The following is a 19657-nucleotide window of genomic DNA, read 5'->3' as shown; positions in this document are numbered from 1 at the left end:
ATAAAACCAGATGGATGAAATAGATTTCATATCAACCAAAAAGGTTTACGTATGAAAAAAAGTTGACAAAGACAAAAACTGAAGACATTTCACTATAATTTTAGTTTGTTTTATAGTTTTGTAACCACATAATACAGTTTCAGCAAGTTATCGTTTAAAAAAAACAAAACTCTAGTTTTCGTTATTTCGTTAGTTTTCGTGAACTATAATAACCTTGGAACAAACGAAATGTATTATTATCATTACTGTTAGGATACAATAAATTGGATATAGTAAGAATGCTCACATTATATTTTTAATGAAGACACGATCGTGTATCCCAAATATTTGTTGTTTAACTCTTTCCAACTTCAAGTAAAACGCTTAAAAACCTTAATAAATGTTAATCGATTATTGTTCTTAAGAATTGTAGCGATGAAGCATGTTTTTATGAATCACAAATATTTTTTAAGACCCACTAACTTATTCTGATATCAAGAAAAGAAAAAAGTATAAATAAGTAGCAACGTAACAAAAAGCTTTTTAACAAACTAATTATTTAAGCGTCATTTTTGAAAACTTCAAACATTATTAATGATCAGCAAATAGTTCATAGATTAACATCATTAATATTCACAGACAGGCCTAAAGATGTGACGGTTTAAACTATTAAATATCTAGGCCTATATTACTACGGAGGGATACACTTTAGTTGTCCTTTCCATTGGAGCGACACGCTGGCATTATGGGAAATGTAGTTTTGCTTACCAAAAGTCTCCCAAACTGTTTTAAATCATTTATTTCTTCCGCGATATGAACTAACAAGCATCCAGCCTAGTATAAGCATAATAAAACATTTGAAGTGTATGCCAAAGCCTTTATATAGAGCGTGTCACTGCCATTTTAATGAATCTGGAGGGTTTTTTTCTTCACACTTTGTGGCTAAAGTAACAAGATAGTTAAAAAAAATAATAATAATAATGAGGAGGGGGTGGGAAAGAAACTAACCACAGCAAAAATAAATTTTCTGCGCCACTTCTGATTGCATGAAATGGGAAGCGCTGATGCAGTTCCTGGCTTAATGACAGCGAGGTATCAGCGCTGGTGAACAAGATGAGTCACATCTGGAGGGAAGGAGGAAAAAAGAGGTGGGAGAAGAGAAAGGGGGGATTGTTGGTAAGGGTGAGTCTCAGTCCTCAGAGGTTTTACAAAATGGACCATGAACACCAGGAATGAGACTGACAGTAATCAATACCCTTTCCGTCTGGTAAGTGCATTTATAACATTTTAAAAGTGCTGCATGACTGTTAAGTTACATATCAGACCAAGAGGGACACACCTCCTTCATTCATCTCTGTCTTCTAAATGGCTTATTTTAACTAAATGTATGTAACATGTCTATTATATACTTGTTGTTCATTGTAAAATGTGTTATGTGTTGTAATGTGTGTACGTAGTCTATGCACATATATGAGAATGTTGTGCCATTTATACAACTCTGTTGTATTTGTTAGACAAGAGAACTTTTTGTCCTGCTACACTGAAAAAAATGTCCGTTAAAAAATACAAACTTTTAACTTTAACAACAAATGGAAAGTTTGGAATGCATGACAGTTTTATCGTGGTGTCAATGCAATTTATTACTTTTCTGGAATTATGGGTTAGGGTTTTATTTGTTTGTTTGCTTGCTGTTGGTTTTAATGCTGTAAGCCTTTAAATAAGTAATTTCCTCTCCTTTGAGCTTATTTCAAATGTTTCTTTCCCCCTAAAACATGCAAAATCATTTAACTCAATTGCAATCAATGAAAAGTTGCAGAACCTTTCTTTTATGAGTCCTGGAAAAGTTTATCCATGCAAGGAACTTTTTACAGTGTGATGACTTAAGTGGTTTGGTTTGGACCCCCAACCCCCACCGCACACAGTCACATGCCAGCCTTTAGGAACTTCTGCAGCTGCTTGCTACATGATCAAAAATGATTCATATAGCCTAATTTTTCAAAACTGTCTTGATGGAGCATGTAAATATAATAATGTAAGTCAGAGAGAAAGCCTTCTGTACTGATAATTAGTATAATTTACTTAACAAACTCTCAAAAAATAAAGAATAAAAGTCATGTAAGGGTACATATCTGGAGGCATAATACTACAAAAACATAGAAAAGGGGATTGTAAATGCAGAACATTTTGCGTGTAAGCACTATAATTTGAAGAATCTTGAGTGGATTACTGATTGTTCGAATGCAGGCCAGAGACACTGTGTTAGGCAGTCCAGTATCTGAAGCTAATCAGGTCCAGATGTTTTAGGCTGCTCTAAACAGTGACAAACAAATCAGAAACAAATGCATGACACAAACTGCATGTCCTGTCCTCATTAGAGTCTGCAGCTTAAAAGTGCAGAAACATGAAAAGCAGACACACTACTGTGGGTGTGAAATTGATGAGCGGCTTTAAGTGAGCTGTTTCCTGCTGCGGTTTACACTGAATGCATCCATGGTGAGGTGAAACTCAATTCCAAGAGGAGAGTGATAGAGATACGGAGAAATCAGAGGTGGATTATTAAGATGTAGAGCAGTTTGGATGTTTTTTTTGCCATTCATGCAAGCATTATATTCAATAGTTATATAAAAGTTTCAAAGGCTGGAAGGCAAATAGATTCCTCGATTAAGCCCTGGCATCAGGAAGGAAGGAAGGAAGCAAGTGGCGAAAAGTTTTGGACAGATTTCAGCCACATGTGTCGTCCAGTGTCTCCTGGCATTTGGCCTCAGTGAGTGTACTGCAGGTCAAGTCACACACATAAGTATGTATAAAAGATGTGTTACAAAACATAAATTACATAAAAGCAGATTGCCCCAAACAATAGTTGTACTAGCTACTACCAAGAATATCTCATTTATGTGTCGGGGGATTTTAGTACCACTAAACCTGTAAAATATTGTGCTTATTGCTCATTTTATGACATTGATGAAAATCAGCTTGTAGCTTGCAGTCCACCTCACTGATCAGATAGAAAACAATGTTCCTCTGATGACTTATTGACCCAGGAAAAACCAATCTGTGAATATCTTTCCAACTTCACCAAACTCAAAAAGTAGACTTTATTCTCATCATTTCAACTTTTTCTCGAAATCATATTTCAACTTTATTCTTGTCATTTTTTTTTCTAGAACTGCATAAGAAAAAAAAATCCTCTCATTATTTTTTCTCCTACCTGCCCCAATCCTCTTCGTATAGATGAGAAATTGATCACCAGAAAATGTATTAATTAACTCTGAGGACTTCCATATGTATTCAAAAAATCCTCATGAACAGGTTTGGGTGATATCTTATGCTATCCTACAGAATATGATAGATATAAGTCTATTTAACACTAGCCCTTAATGGACAGGTGGGAGTAGGCCATTAGGTTAAGGAGCTGCCATCCATCATAATTAATACAGTCACTGGAGGTTGCCACTGACAACAGGGCACTTTTTACAACAGATATATATGGGTATTTAGTATTTATGCTATACATATGCTGCATAGTCATTCATATAGATACAACACTTAAAAAGTGGCTGTGGCTCTGTTGGTTCGATGTCTGACCATGGCAGCCTAAATATCAAAGGGTCCTTGGACAAGATACTGAACCCAAAATTGCTCCTGATGCTGCGTTCATCGGTGTGTGAATAGGGCTGTTTCCACTACCGCCCAATACCCGGAATGAGGTGATGAGGTGGGTCTCGCTCGCCGAAACACCCCTAATTTGAATACGAGCCGTCCGGAGCGGACTTTATGGGACTTTTTCTGTCCTTGTCGAAGAACAAGGCCTTTTTTTCCTCCCCTGAAAAAAGCCCAGTTACTGATTGGATAGATCGCTAAGCGGGATGTGACGTATTACTACACAACAACAACACACGCCATTTGTAAAAGCCAGAGAAACAGTGTTGCCAACTTAGCAACTTTGTTGTTATATTTAGCGACTTTTCAGAGCCCCTTAGTAACTATTTTTCGAGAAAGCAACACAAATCCAGCGACTTTTTCTGGTGTTATTTATTTCTTAATGAGCCGCCGAGGCCGGCGGGTCATTAAGAAAAGTAAGAACGAGTCGAAGCAGCACAGTCCTCCTGCAGCAGTCTCTCCCAGCTGCAGAGCCAGAGGGGATATTAACCACTTAGCGTCCAGTCTGCAAATTGCTAATTGGCCAACAGTTAGCTCTGTAGCAGTACAGTGTGTATGTGCTGCTGCTGCAGGAGGTGTTTACTTAGCGATCTCTGTTTGTCTACAACAAGCACCGGACACTGTCAGCACAGTTAGCTATGTTGGTAAATACACGATCACTATGTTTATGATCAACGGAGAAGCTGTGCATAATTAGCCATGCTGCTTTGTTTATGATCAGCTGCTGACTTTGTGCACAGTTAGCGACGGCAGCCACATTTGAGTCTCCGCGTATGTGACGTCACGGTCGAAACTGTCGCTAACCGATTACGTGACGGTCGAAAACCATACGTCACCTCCGGAGTCTCGTAAATCCCTTTGGGGGCTAACTTGTTATGGAGACACGCAGAGTGAGTGGACTTTTGAGAGGGCGTGGCCTGAGACTTTTCTGGTGGCCACTTTTCCCCCTAGTGGAAACACGGCTATAGATGGAGCTTAATGTAAAACGTTCCACATGCTGACTCAGGAGGATAAACATGTTAGGTAACAACTATACAGATTTTGGGTAATTATAATACAATAAATCACAACTTTGTACGGTGAAGTTGAGGATAGTTTAGCGGCAAATTGCAGCCAGATAATACTTGCATAAAAATCCTTACAGACTCAAATACATGAATACAACTTCCAGCCACAAAAAAAATCACAGCTGCTTGGTCTGTTTTGGCACAAGGGACAAACAAAAAGCTGCTTGGCATGCACAGATCTCTGCTTCGTTTGCCATGTTTACCCTTAGTCATGTTTTGTGAATAGTCCCTATCCTCTACATTTGTGCAAAATCATATCAATCCTGTCAATGTAAGAAATATCAAAGACTTTTAAGTCGCTTTCATTGGTGTTGCCAGATTTCAGTGTTAATACTCTGCTGAAGGATAGGCCAAATCCTTCACTACATCAATATTAAGGCCAAGGAATATTCCTTCTTTCTAAACAGCTTTCCCTTTATTTCTGTGTGTGTTTTGCAGATGTCATTGGAAGCAAACATGAAAAATGGCTCTCCTGAGAAAAAGTAAGTTAAAATAAAGTGTCATGCAAGTGTAACATGGCTGATTTATGGTCTTGGGTTATATACATTTACATGAGACAAAGGACAAAAGTTTTCCCTTCCTGTTGATGGACAGTTACAGTGACAGACTCATACTATCAACTATAACATCAGCTATTCTTTGCATAAAGTCCAGTAAAAGAAGCTCCACATGTCTCTCCAGGAAAGAATCCAGCTTCACGTGCAACAGATACGTGTGTGTGTGTGTGTGTGTGTGTGTGTGTGTGTGTGTGCGCGCGCGCACGCTGGGGGAGGGTGTGATGAGCTAGCCAGATGACTGGCTGTAAGGAGTTAACTTTAACGATTCCATCCAGTGTGTGAACAACAGTTTGGACTCAGTGCAAAATGCTTCCCAGTTTGTTTCCAAAATGACGCATGCTTTCAATGTGTTTGTAAGTTAGATGTCATAACAAAAACCGTAACAAATGCTGTTGTATTTTAGCTAAAACACTGCAGATTTGGGTTTAATGTTTTAATTTGACCTCAAAATTTTGAGAAAATTGTACCATCCATGAAAACTAATGGAGCAACACAAACATTTATGCAAGAATATACTATGCAGAAATGATAATGGCACCTGAATGAGTAAGCCAGATACAATAAAAGAGGCTAGGAACTGGTTGTAAATGGGCATTTGATCCTTCTGAAGAAACATTACACTAAAATATTTGTTTACACAGAGTAGTATGCTGATGCAGTGATGACTAAAGTGTTTAAAGGAATGGTTTAACATGTTATTTTTCTGAAAATGCTGAAGTGTGAGTTTACCAGGCTCAAACTGTCTCATTCGTTCCACTTTGTGTTTGAGTAGAGAGGCAATTAGCCTAGCTTAGCATGAAGAATGGAAGCAGGGACAAACTGGCTAAACAAAGTTTCTAAAGCTCATTATTTTCACATTCTCATTTGTTTAATCTGTACTCAAACAGAATAATTTATAATTCCAGAGAGTTACATGCTGTAACTATGTCTTGATGACAGATTTTAAGCTAGGCTAGCTGTTTTTCCCTGTTTCCAGCCACAAATGTGTCCCAAGTCATTTGGTCATTCATTAAGTCACAGTCAAGTCCAAAGTCAGTTTATCTTGGGCAAGTCAAGTCAAATCACAGGTCATGTCGAGTTACAAGCAAAGTCACAACATAAAATAATTAAACTGGTAATGGCCATTTAATGAAGCTTTAAATTACAAATTAAAATGCAATCAACATTTCAGCACAATTTTACTGAGATTGGGTTTCAGCATATCGTTTGCAGATGTGTACCATTACAATGCCAATATTTTACTCTGTCGACTGATGTTTGGTGATATCAATCGTTATCAGGCTAACGTTAGCTAGCTATGGAGTTGTAAGAACAGATTGTATCTGGCTAACGTAAGCTAACATCAGCCCTCACAGACACTTACTGATCCAAATGAGTCTCCAAATGACAAATAAAGTTTAATATTGTACTAACAGGTTACACAGACACTTGCAATGCCAAGGTTAACAATATTTAACATGTTTAATGTTTTATGTTTAATATTTAAACTGAAAATATGAATTGAACACAGGCTAGTCATTCGAATCATTATGTCTCAAGTCACTCAAACCCACATCTGTTTCCAGTCTTCCTGTAAAACTACAAATTGGTGTTTTTTTCTATTGATTGAGTGGTATGAGCTGTCCCATCAGAAAAGCAAAAATGTTACATCCAAAATGTCTAACTATTTCTTTACCTCATTTATCTAGCAAAAAATGCTTTTTCTTGGTCGGACAAAAAAGTCAATATGAACACATTTCTTTCCTTTGACAATTTATGGATTAAACAGTTGGAAAAATAAAAGATTAAACTATTATATTATATTATATTATGTTGCAGAATAATTATAATGTGTTGGAACAACTGAGTTTTGGAAGGTATATTCTGTGGAAACCTAGAAAAAAAAAAGAGACAAATTGGTGAAACCTCCTCTGCCAGTGTGAGTGTATATACTGATTCCTGCCTCTCCCTTTGTTTCAGTTAACCGGATCCTCCTGGTGCTGCTGGTGCTGATGGTGTGTCTCCTCCTGCACAGTACTCTGCTCAGAGCCTCCACTCGGCCCAAACTCTCAGGTACATCTACACAGGTTATTCGGATTTTACACAGCAAATGAAAGTATGTCAAAGCATTAAAACAATACATTCATAAAGCCTAATATATCTTGTTCCTCTGTGCCATACATCTCCATTGTGAATCAGAAATGATTAAAAACACATAAATGTGTCACAATGTTACACTGGGTGACATGTTACTTCATTATCACAAAGACACACAATGATTATTTCTATTCATCCTACACACACACCGTCCTGCTGCCACAAATACTCACTACAGCACCAAATATGGATTAACCCACAGCTGAAAATAGTCCCCAACAAATGCACCAATTCTTCTTTTTTGAGAAACATTTGTTAGAAATTACAGTGCCCAGCTGTCTTAGGAAATTACATATTTACATTTTTGGGAAATCTCTCTCAGATCACTGGAAGAGCCCTGGAAGCGCAGGTCGATTTCCCATAGTGAAAGGATCCGAGGATGATAATGTCGTCCCCATCATTATATGTGCATCGGAGGAGCGTATCGGTGCAACAATGGCAACCATCAACAGCATCTATAGCAACACAGACGCCAGTGTGTTCTTCTATATTGTTACTCTTCGTGACGCTGTGAAATTGACGAGGTTTGTCACTTGTATCCACCTTAAACATTCCTCTTTAAAGGTGCAGTAATTGATAAGTTAAAGCTTACATGTGCTTTGTGCACTTAATTATGTTGAATAATTGTCCAAATACGGAAAGTTTAATTGTTGTTGTTTATTTGGGCCGGCTGACATCCTAGTATTATTGCCTATGATGATGATGATGATCTTTGTTTCTTTGCGTCTTCCCAGACAGTACATAGTGAAGACTAAACTGAAAGGCATTAAATATAAAATACTGGAATTCAACCCAATGGTACTAAAAGGAAAGGTGAAGCCAGATTCCTCTCGACCTGATCTGTTGCATCCAGTAAGTACCGGCTTGACATTTTGTATGTATTGGTGAACGTTATACAGATGAAGCTCCAAAGTGTTACACAATCTAAATGTAGACTTTCCAAGACTTGTAATAATTTTGCTTTTGTATTGCAGCTCAACTTTGTGCGCTTTTATTTACCTCTGCTTGAAATCAAACATAAGAGGGTGATATATTTGGACGATGATGTCATTGTGCAGGGTATGTACCTGGTCATGGTAGGAAGGAATCAATATGGAAATATTTTATACTATCCTTTTAATTATCCGTTTTTAAAAGTTGGCATACCAATAAAACTGTACCCTTTCAACCCTGTTTCCTAAAAGTTACATATCCATTCAACAAATCTGTAATCTGTTATTCTATTTTTTTTTTTATTATTATTATCTTTTTATTAGCAAATACATGCTATGTCACATCCAAGTACAATATATTCACAATTTTAACGATTCGATTATACAGAACTGAAGTGTTTTGTAATTGCAATGGGATTTCTTGTTCCAAGAGTCATAGTTCCTTTTATTTTAACAACATAGAAGGAAAACAAACATACAATTGAACTTTTTACATCCAGTAATCTGTAATTTAAACCATATTTTCTCACAGATTACAGTCGCAGTTTATACATGTGGTTTATATTGTGGACTGAATTGGTTAGGTTTCGGTTAAGATAAGTTCGTTTGTAACGTAACTCCTGTACTTAAATTAAGTCCCATCCATCTTTTATTTGTCTATTCTTCTCAAAATCAACATCATGCTGTATTGAAGAAGGCTACTTGAGACTAGTGACTGACAACATAAACGTTTTAGGGAAGTGTTTACTGAGGTAATAAATCAAGTGAGAAGTAGGGTTATTTTCTGATTGACTTCTATACAGTCTTACTTCTTTTTGCAACCAGTGGAGTTGCCCCCTGCTGGCCATTAAAAATAATGCAGGTTTAAGGTACTTCTGCATTGACTTCACTTTGAAGACCCAGAGGTTGCTGCTCTGAATTAGGCATGTCACACAACAATAAAAAAGCAAATTAATAACCATATAGTAGTAATATAGTATTGTTATATAGTGATATAAGTAACATTATGAATTGTCAGATAATATATTAAATAAATCTTACTTCAGTGTGACATTTTAGAGAAATACAATATATAAATAAGAACAATATATTAGATGTAGCCTATTTCACAAATGGCCCATAGTGCTGTAACAGCTATACAGTGTGTGTGTGTGTGTGTGTGTATATATATTGTTCCACTTACAGGCTTTTGATGCTTTTCAGGCGACATCAAGGATCTGTTTAATATCAAACTGAAGCCAGGTCATGCTGCTGCTTTTTCCACCGACTGTGACCTGCCCTCCACACATGAGATGGTGCGCAGCATCGGCATGCAGGTGGATTTTTATGTCTTTTACCATATCACTTCACACTTTGTGCAGTACATATGAATGCATGTTTGTATTTTTTTATTGGGTCACTCAACTTGGATTTATGTCAATTGTAAAATGAATGCCATTTGTTGTAAACTCAAATCTTATGTACAGGTTTTTACTTTGGATCATTTGAAGAATTAATACTGAATGAAAAGACACTGGTTATTAAAATATGGCACCCTCTCCTCTGAGCTCTCCTAGACAACCTACATGGGCTTCCTGGACTATAGGAAAGAGAAAGTTAGAGACCTTGGCATCAACCCCAGAGAATGCTCTTTCAACCCTGGAGTGTTTGTGGCAGATATCAGTGAATGGAAGAAACAGAAGATCACCAAACAGCTGGAGGAATGGATGGAGGAGAATTTCAGGTACACACAGCAGTTGTTGGGGACCCTTATGTTGCATTTTGCCACATGTTGTCCAGCTCAAAGATGGGAACTCTAGGGGTAATGTAAACACTGATAAGCTTGGAGAATTTATTTGCAACATATTGCCTAGTACAAAAAACGTAAATAGCACTCCGTGAGTGTAGACCTCCAACAAGCCATGCACTATCTTGCACTGTTAAAGCAGATAATAATTTGTGTTTCCATCTGTGATTGAGATCCACTACAAAATGTAATGAGTTGTTCTTTTAAATGCATGCTTTCCTGTGCTTGTTTCATCTGACAAAATCAACCGCTATGCCGATGATACATGATTTTACTTTTTTTTTTCATCCAAAAATCTTATGCCGCTTTGTGTCTGTCTGCTATTAAATAAGATATAATTACTATCTAACTAACTAACTAACTAGCTAAACAAAATCTGTTTTACTTTGACTTGAGATGAATATGGATTTTTTATGTTCACATTTTTTAAGAGTAGTAGAAGCATCTATCAGAAACCCTCCTCCTTCTCTCCACCAGACAGAACATTTACAGCAGTGCAATGGCAGGAGGCGTTGCGACTCCCCCCATGCTAATAGTGTTTCATGACAAATACACAACACTGGACCCACTGTGGCATGTCAGACACCTGGGTAAGATCATCACTCTGTTCACATACAAAAGTATTTCAGTATTCGTTCCTAAATGCCTGATGCAATGGTAATAAGAAGCTTATTTAGCACACAACATGTAGATAACATGGTTTGACCAATATAAAATAAATAACGCTGCTTATCACAAATACAGAGAAGGGCATTTATGCTGCACACACCATTTTCAGTGGGAAACATTATAAACAGGATTAATGGAAATTAATGAGTAAACCCTGGTGAAAAATAATACTTTATTGTATTTCAAGTATATTCATATTTTCAAAAGTGTATTGAAAATGTACTTACACAAATTGTACTTTTTGTAAATATATAAAAAGTATATTAACATCATGCTTTCACGCTAACGCTTTTAACACACTTTAAAAATAATAACACTATATTATATTATACAAATATATTCTACAAAAATATACTTTAAATGGAAGTTATGTGTAATGTGTGTAAGTGTACTTGAAATTTATTTTTACACATTAAAATGTATGCTCAAAATTGTCATTGTAACATACACTGAAAGCATATTTTAAAAGTACACATTTTAATATTGACACTGCAATATTAAGTTTGAGTGCATTTTAAGCTACATTTGAATCTAATTATGTAGTGAAGTTATTTATGCTTGTACTTCAGGACATTCTTTTGGAAAGTCTTCAATAGTATTGCTACGAAAATGCACTTAAACCCATTTATGCAATTTTGTGCTGTGTGTAAAGTACACAGATAGCAATTATTGCAGTTGTTATGTAATGTTTAATAGCTAATAATGTAAAATGTATGTGATGTGGATGCTTTTTTATATACAGACATAAGGAAAAATGGAATATTGTAGCGCCACCATCTCAAACAGCTTCCCCATGTGTATAGGTTGGAGTCCAGACGCTCGCTATTCAGACAGCTTCCTACAGGAGGCGCAGCTGCTGCACTGGAATGGACCATTTAAACCCTGGAATCACCCTGCTGTTCACTGGGATCTGTGGGAGAGGTGGTTTATCCCAGACCCCTCCAGAAGGTTCTCCTTGGTACGACGTAAGAGCAACAGCTGATGTCTGAGCCACAGGTGGACATGAAGCACATTAAGCTGGAGGCGTAAAAGAAAACATGCAATGAATGCTGAGGAAAATTAAATGTTGTATGAGAAGCAGTGTTGAAAGAGTAAACGTCTTTGTATTTATGTATGCTAAATACACCAAATGTGACTAACCTGTTGCCTACAGCAACAGATACCTGTGAGAATATTACCTATACGTTCAAAGTGAAAGTGAGAAATTCACAAGACTGAAAAGATTCATAAATTGTGTAATAAATGTTTCAATGCTAAACTGAAATAAAAATGTTCCTCTTTACTGACACATATGTTTCAAATATGGCTTTGAAATAACAACTGTAAATAAATATATAAAAAGCATTATTTCCGGTTCCAGGACAATGCCGGGAAATAAACTGACGATTATTGGTTTACGGCCACCACTAATGTTATTCCCATCAGCTTGTGAGAAGTTTTCTTGTGTACTACAATTATCACATCCCCAGCTCTCAGCCATTGCTGGCATGATTTCCAACATGGCCGCTAGAGGGCATGATTGTCCTATAAGTCCTCTCTAAAGGATATGATGAGTTGTTTTTATAACGGAGAACGTGTCAGCAGCAGCTCATCTGTTTTCAAGATGTTGAATCAGAAGTAATGTCACTACGTAGTTTAAAAGCATCTGTCTGAATGCAGGATGTACAGGCTCGTAACTAATTTACTACTAATTTGACACATATGTGCCGTAAAAATAACACTGAATGGGGTTGGTGATACCTCACCAATAGATATTAATGTGACATTTCTGTTGAAAGTATGTTTTACTTTGCTTTACTTTTATCTGAAATAAAAATCTGTGCATTCCAAGTAAAAGTCACCATAATCACCTCCAATCCTAAAAATATAAAACATAATATAATATAAAAAAATATGAAAAGATAACCAGCTCATCTGCATGGAGAGGTGGAGCCACACCAAGAAGAGAGGAGTCCCAGTCACATGCTTTACAGTAAAAGAAAGTGAAAGTAACTCAGAACAGTTGCAGTCCAGACAAGTCTCTCTCTCAACAAACTTCAGACTTTCAGGTTGACAGCACAACAAAGCCTCTGAGAACAAGTAAGTGCAGTAAATGATATTATCACATGTTAGTTATTCTACTCTACTCTAATATTCTCTCCGTTTGTTTGCTGTTGATCAGTTGATAAGTATTTAAACTTAGAGCGTTTACGCCTTGGGTAGATTTCTTTTCACACAGAGAAATCCAAGCAGGTTTCCAAATTCACGACATCACTACAACTCCCATAGTCACTCTGCTTATCGTTCAGAAGGAAATACTAACAAACAGTATGGATGAAAACACAACATTATTAAGATTAATTACTCTATTAATCCCACAATGGGGAAATTCAACATCTGCATCTAACCTATCCTTTTTCACACAAGTGAACACACCATGCTAGGAACAGTGGGCAGCACATCACGATGCTCAGGGAGCTGCATGGGAGGGTTAGGTGCCTTGCTAAAGGGCATTTTGTCCTTGACCTGTCAGTCCTGGGATTTAAACCGGCAACCCTCCGGTTATAAGCATGATTCCTAACCTCTATGCCATGGCCTGCCCAATGTATGTTATTAAACCAAGACTTTGTTAAATCATTTAATAGATTATATACAAGTCATTATTTGTGAAATGTAATTATATTACTATTGACAATTCTTTGCAGTTATCCAAAGTGTTGTCATGACAAGTGACAATATAAAATCACAGTGGCACAAAGGAAAATGCCACTGTATGCCGGAAAGAAAAATGAAAATGTGTTTTTCCCATTAAAGTTGGTTAAATATAATTATAACTTATCCAATAAAACTTGGTCATCATGACAAAGGTATCAGTTGTGTCTCATTAATTTATGCCATTCCATGTTTTTTCCAATTTAGTTTAAACCCACATAGGATTTTATGGTATGCTTTTTTTAATGCTTGATTTATATATTTTACTGGTTATTCATTTGGAACTTACGAGCCAAAGTTCATGTCGTTCCGATGTTTTTGGGGTAGAAGAAACAGGAAGAATATTCTGTGTTCTAGATTAGTGCATATCAGTGAGAGAAACAAAGCTGTGTGTTTTAATATGGAGCAATAACAAAGTGTGGACACTGAATGTCTGTCAAGGAAATGTCTTTGAAACACTTTGCTGCTTCACACTTTTGAAAGAGAAGACATGCTTCCTTCAGACATCTGAGCAGAACAAGGGAGCTAATATTGAGCATGTACAACGACATGTCAACCATCAACATGCCAACATGCTCAAATATTTAGTACAGCTGGTAGTTGGACATCACCCATAGATTTATGAAGAACCACTTTGAAGCTCAGTGTGGTGACTCTGGGCGTCACCATCTTGGCAGTACCAGACTCTCCCTGATTCCCAATTAATACAAAAAAATAATATTTAAAATAAAAATGATGCATCGGTTCAGAATATTGATGTCTACATAAGCTTCGACATCATCCATTACAGTAAATAATTGTGGCAACCTTACTGTAAATATGTTTATTTCTGCTTAAAAGTTGGACATGGTGGTCTATGGGGACTGCCTCACTTGTGGAGTCAGCCTCATGTGGCCATATGAGGAACTGCAGATCAACATTCATAGAATTAGTTGTTACTGTACGGACTTGTGTGGTTTTGTCTGTGTGGCCACTGTGCTACAAGTGGTAGTGTTGCCACCTACTGTTCAAGTGGAGCTACAGAACTATAAAAGCTGTCCATGTAGTGCGTAAACTTTTCAAAATAGTGAATTAACTATGTTCACACCTGCCCAAATGAATCTCACAAAGGGAGAAAATAAATCTGAGCCTTTTAACCAGCCTTAAAAGCCCAGGTGTGAAAACACCTTCAAAGAGTGTACTGTAAATAGGCTGCTTGCATCTCTTGTCACTCAAGTTGTCCATTATGGTTTGACAAGTGATCAGTGGTCAAGACAATGTACAATATTGGTGAATTATTGCCCTGTCAAATGTTTCAGTCAGTACGTTTACATGACGCTTGAAAAAACAAATTATTGCCTTAATCTGACTATAACTGGACCACTGAAGTGCATGTAAACGTGTTAGTCCGGCTAATGTGGGAGTTCTCCAACTCCGATTAAGACACCCAGATAATGCGATTGGAATAGGATTTTCGACGGCATGTATGACAAGACAACGCATATGCGCATGCTCCACCCCCGCAACTCCTGCGCTGGCGTATGACCCCGGAAAAAAAAAGATCCAAGAAAGCCGGTCGCAGTAGTCGGTCAGTAGCGACGGCACAAAGTGTTCGAACCAAAGACAGGCTACTGTTGTAGCCCTCCAACAGCATCTTGTTCTTGTCTGCCCCTCAAAATCACCATCCATGTTGTTGTTCTTGTTTTTAGAAAAATGCCGTTTTCCCGCCTTTCTCCACTTGTTTATTATGACATAATAGGTCAACTGGAAAGAGGAACGTATTAACCTGCTGAAACGACGCATATTGCCACCTAGTGTTGAGGAGGAGGACACGTTCCCATCAGTTATTCGATTTTCTCAGTTGCATGTCAACTGGGACAAGGACAGAAGTTCGATTAGATGCCAAAATCGATTTTTAAGCATAGCTCGATTAAACTGTGCATGTAAACACACCGAGTGACATGGAACATGGATATCTGTGACTTTTACTGGTATTTAAATATTGCCTGTTATTTCTTGTTTAAAATTCACACTTTATTTCTCTATTTTCTTTTTTTAGACATGGCCACAGCAAGTAGTCTCCTCTCTGAAGATCAGTGTCTGTGCCCCATTTGTCTGGATGTATTCAATGATCCAGTGACCATACCATGTGGACACAACTTCTGCAAGAAATGCATCCTGGAACACTGGAATATAAATGTCCAGTGTCAGTGTCCCATGTGTAAAGAGCTTTTTGACAGAAGACCTGAACTACGGGTCAACACTTTTATATCTGAGATCGCTTCTCAGTTCAGGCAGTCAGCTCAGAAGAAAACCAGCAGCAGCTCAGAGAAACAACAAGCCAAAGCAGGAGAAGTTCTCTGTGACGTCTGCACTGAAACCAGGCTGAAGGCCCTGAAGTCCTGCCTGGTGTGCCTGACCTCCTACTCTGAGACTCACCTGGAGCTTCATCAGAGAATCACAGGCCTGAAAAGACATCAGCTGATTGATCCTGTGGAGAACCTGGAAAGCAGGATGTGTAAGAAGCATGACAGACCTCTGGAGGTGTTCTGTAAGACTGACCAGATGTGTGTGTGTCAGTTCTGCACTGAGTCTGATCACAAGCTGCATCACACTGTTCCTCTGATAGAGGCATATAAGGGAAGGAAAGCTGAACTGGGAAAGACAGTGGCTGAAGTCCAGCAGATAATCCAAGAGAGACGACTGAAGATTCATGAGCTCAAACAGTCAGTGAAGCTCAGCAAGGAAGATGCAGACATGGAGACATCAGCCAGTGTGAAGGTCTTCACTGCTCTGATCCGGTCTGTCGAGAGATGTCTGGCTGAGGTCATTGAGAAGATTAAAGAGAAGCACAAAACAACAGAGAAACAGGTTAAAGACTTCATTAAAGAGCTGGAAGAGGAAATCACTGAGCTGATGAAGAGAAACTCTGAGCTGGAGCAGCTCTCAAGTACTGAAGACCACCTCCAACTCCTCCAAAGCCTCCCGTCTTTGAACACTGCTCCACCCACCAAGAACTGGACTGAGGTCAGAGTTCACTCATCCTATGAGGGGACTGTGAAGAGAGCTGTGGCTCAGCTGGAGGAGACACTCAGTAAAGAGATGAAGAAGCTTTGTTTCAACACTGAGCTGAAGAGGGTTCAGCAGTACTCTGTGGATGTGACTCTTGATCCTGAAACAGCAAATCACCATCTCATCCTGTCTGATGACGGGAAGCAAGTCAGTCATTGTGACAAACAGCAGAATCTTCCAGAAAGCCCAAAGAGATTTTGTAATTATTCTGTCCTTGGAAAGCAGGGTTTCTCTTCTGGAAAATTTTACTATGAAGTCCAAGTTAAAGGGAAGACTGGCTGGTTGTTGGGGGTGGCCAGAGAGTCTGTCAGCAGAAAGAACATCTTGACATGGTGCCCTTCGAATGGCTACTGGATTGTACAGTTGCTGAATGGAAATCAGTATGAAGCTTTAGCTAGCACTTCAATCCCTCTCACTCTAAAGTCAAAACCTGAGAAGGTGGGGGTGTTTGTGGATTATGAGGAGGGTCTGGTCACTTTTTATGACGTAGACGCTGCAGCTCTCATCTACTCCTTCACAGGCTGTGACTTCACTGAGAAACTCTACCCATACTTTAATCCACATAGTAATAATCGGGGCAAAAACTCCGCTCCCCTAATCATTTGTCCCATCAACCAAGTTGATTAGTCAAACCTCTTTTTGTTCGGATTTCTTTGAATCCTTTTTTTTGTGTTTCTCATTACAGCAAAACAACAATCATTTCCCTATCTTTGTGAAGTTCATTTCACTGGGTTTTCCAACCTGTAAATAAGTCTTCAAGTAAACATTACATTTTTTATACACTATTCATTTGTACACTGTAAAACACTTTAAATGCATTACAGAATCCCTAAAAAGTACATTTGTCCTCTGAGGGTTTAGTGCACTCTTTGTTTTGCTGCACTGGGAGGCGCCAGAGATTTAGTCAAGATAGTGGAGATTGTGTGGTTAAATCATTGCAATCTTTGATTATTTCAAGCTTCAGAACCAGCTCACTTTGCAAAGTTTTACTTTGATTATTTCCTTATTTACATAAAAAAAAATTGAATTAGAGACAACTATTTTCCCTATTCAGAATCAGAAACTTTAATTTCTTTCTAGAGAATCATTTTATGAATAAGTTTAAACCCAAATCAGAATCCAATCACAATTTGATGGGCATTTTCATTCTAATAAAATATTTTTTATTTCATTTTCATATCATTGAAAGACATTTACCAGTGAATCAGAGACAATGTTATGTTTTACTTTTATGACATTTTTTTAAGTATCCACTAGTTATTTAATGAAATCATTGTATTCATGTAAATCATGAAACAGTGTATGAAGATATTTTATGGTTGCACAACTAGTTTGTATTTTAATTAACAGGAAATACCTTTGCAACTAAAACAAACACTGTGTGAGTCTGTACAGCCAGCCTACTTTCTGTCAGTTCAATAAATTCTTTCTCTCTGATGTCACAGATTAAGGTCTTAAATCTCAGCCTGGGATTCATTTTAATGTTTTGCTTTCTTGTCTGAGAAGACGCCATGCAGTTAGCCCTAGCAACATGTAGTTCCTTATCAAAGATGCTGTATGTATGTATGTATGTATGCATGTATGTATGTATGTATGTATGAATAATGTGTGTGTATGGAGTTACGCGTGACAAAATTTCGCAAACAAAAAATGTTTTTTCAAAACGTTTCTGGTCAATTTTGTGTTGTTCTGCTCTAGCGTTAGCAGGTTTAGCTAACTAGGTTACTATTGCAACGATGGAAGTCCGCACATTTAAAAATGGAGACGCGGCTCCCATGATGCTTTGGGGTTTGTCATTCATCATTGTGTTCTGCTTGTACCTTGAAATTATGTTAAATTTGAGTGAAAAACCAGTGTAGTTATTGTGTTTATGTGGGGGTTGCTTGTGTAAGGCAGGTACTCATATGTTTGATGTGTTAGTGTAATGTTACCAGGACTGTAGTCACAATCTTTTCTGCATTCACAGGATCAATCAGTTGTTGTTGGTCTGTTAATATTGTCCCAAATAAATTGAATGGAATGAACCAGATATTTCTGTTTCATTGTTACACTATTTACAATGGTAATGGTAGTCTTTCTTTCAAGGCTAATGTCGATCATTAACTTACTGCAATTCCTCACGGTGTAGTAGCTGGATATCAGAGATAAGACAAACATTTGCAGTTAAACAGTACAGTATAGCTCTAAAGTGATCAGAAGTCCTTGTTTGTCAGCGATTGTTTTAGCTGGGGTGTCAGTCCTGACAAATATCTGCACTAAAATGTCCTAGTTTTCAACATTTACCTGCAAATTTTCACAGTTCGTACCACAAGTCACCTGTGAACATTTAAAGAAAAAAACAACATTTCAAAGACGACACACATAGTGTAGTTTACTGGTAGCCTGACTAGAGTCTCGTCTTGTAGCATGATATAATGTATATTTAAGACACCTTCATATGGTTCTCATTGAGGCATAAGGCTGCTGCAAAATCAACAGTGAACTGGCAGGAAAATGCTTTTATATTAATGTCTTAAAATAGATCTATTGTTGTAAATATGACAAAGAATTTTGAGTGTCAGCCTGCCACCGTTATCACTGCAAGAAAAAACAGGCCGGCTATAGTAGCTAACAGTAGGCTAATGGGGGTTGTGTAAGTAACACCAGATTTGCGCAAGTTTTGTCAGAACATGGTCAGGATAGGTTGTTGGGCTGTGAGTCTTGAGAGTGTACATTACTTTTCTCTATGGTTTTTACTAATCTAGGATTACCATTTTAACATGACTGCTAATAAGAGGGAACTTTAAAGGGTCAGTTGCCTTGAACCAGCCTTATAACTCCGTCACATCCCCCATAACAGCAGCTACTCCAGCTGCAGGTGCTATAATCCTATTACTGCTACTTCGATAAATACATCACAAAACTTTCTTCAAAGATAGTATCATGAATATAATGAGTGAGTAATTTCATCAAAACATTTGATGTAGAGCAGACCTGGGCATTGGGCGTGAGGTTTCCCAGAAATTAAAAATCAATACAACCACAGTGGTTTTATTTTGAAGGCGATTTACGTATGTGTGCACTGGCACCTGCACAGAAATGTGTTCCACAAAAAACACTGAGTTACTTTGTTATCTTGTGAAAAATACT

General features: G+C 37.7%; 2 protein-coding genes across 2 annotated transcripts; both read left to right on the top strand.

Moving 5' to 3' along the window:
* Nucleotides 1-1225: 1225 nt before the first annotated feature.
* glt8d2 (glycosyltransferase 8 domain containing 2) lies at nucleotides 1226-12132 on the top strand. Its single transcript, XM_059326181.1, has 10 exons — nucleotides 1226-1246; nucleotides 5145-5188; nucleotides 7223-7315; nucleotides 7722-7923; nucleotides 8134-8251; nucleotides 8374-8458; nucleotides 9535-9647; nucleotides 9888-10054; nucleotides 10595-10707; nucleotides 11590-12132. Exons 2-10 carry the CDS (start codon nucleotides 5170-5172, stop codon nucleotides 11766-11768), a joined length of 1089 nt encoding a protein of 362 aa, XP_059182164.1. The 5' UTR covers nucleotides 1226-1246; nucleotides 5145-5169; the 3' UTR covers nucleotides 11769-12132.
* A 655-nt stretch (nucleotides 12133-12787) lies between these two features.
* LOC131960790 (E3 ubiquitin-protein ligase TRIM21-like) lies at nucleotides 12788-19657 on the top strand. Its single transcript, XM_059326063.1, has 2 exons — nucleotides 12788-12865; nucleotides 15516-19657. Exon 2 carries the CDS (start codon nucleotides 15518-15520, stop codon nucleotides 17153-17155), a length of 1638 nt encoding a protein of 545 aa, XP_059182046.1. The 5' UTR covers nucleotides 12788-12865; nucleotides 15516-15517; the 3' UTR covers nucleotides 17156-19657.

The sequence above is a fragment of the Centropristis striata genome, chromosome 22, assembly GCF_030273125.1.
Source record: "Centropristis striata isolate RG_2023a ecotype Rhode Island chromosome 22, C.striata_1.0, whole genome shotgun sequence".
NCBI lineage: Eukaryota > Metazoa > Chordata > Actinopteri > Perciformes > Serranidae > Centropristis > Centropristis striata.
Note: the sequence above shows the minus strand (reverse complement) of the source record. Positions and strands in the feature narration are given on the sequence as shown.

What these genes read in the sequence shown, in the direction of transcription:
- glt8d2 (XM_059326181.1), top strand. An exon ending in CACTCGGCCCAAACTCTCAG is followed by an intron (nt 7,316 to 7,721) that starts GTACATCTACAC and finishes AATCTCTCTCAG; the next exon opens with ATCACTGGAAGAGCCCTGGA. An exon ending in TGGATGGAGGAGAATTTCAG is followed by an intron (nt 10,055 to 10,594) that starts GTACACACAGCA and finishes TCTCTCCACCAG; the next exon opens with ACAGAACATTTACAGCAGTG.
- LOC131960790 (XM_059326063.1), top strand. Translation starts at nt 15,518, where the DNA reads ATGGCCACAGCAAGTAGTCTCCTCTCTGAAGATCAGTGTCTGTGCCCC.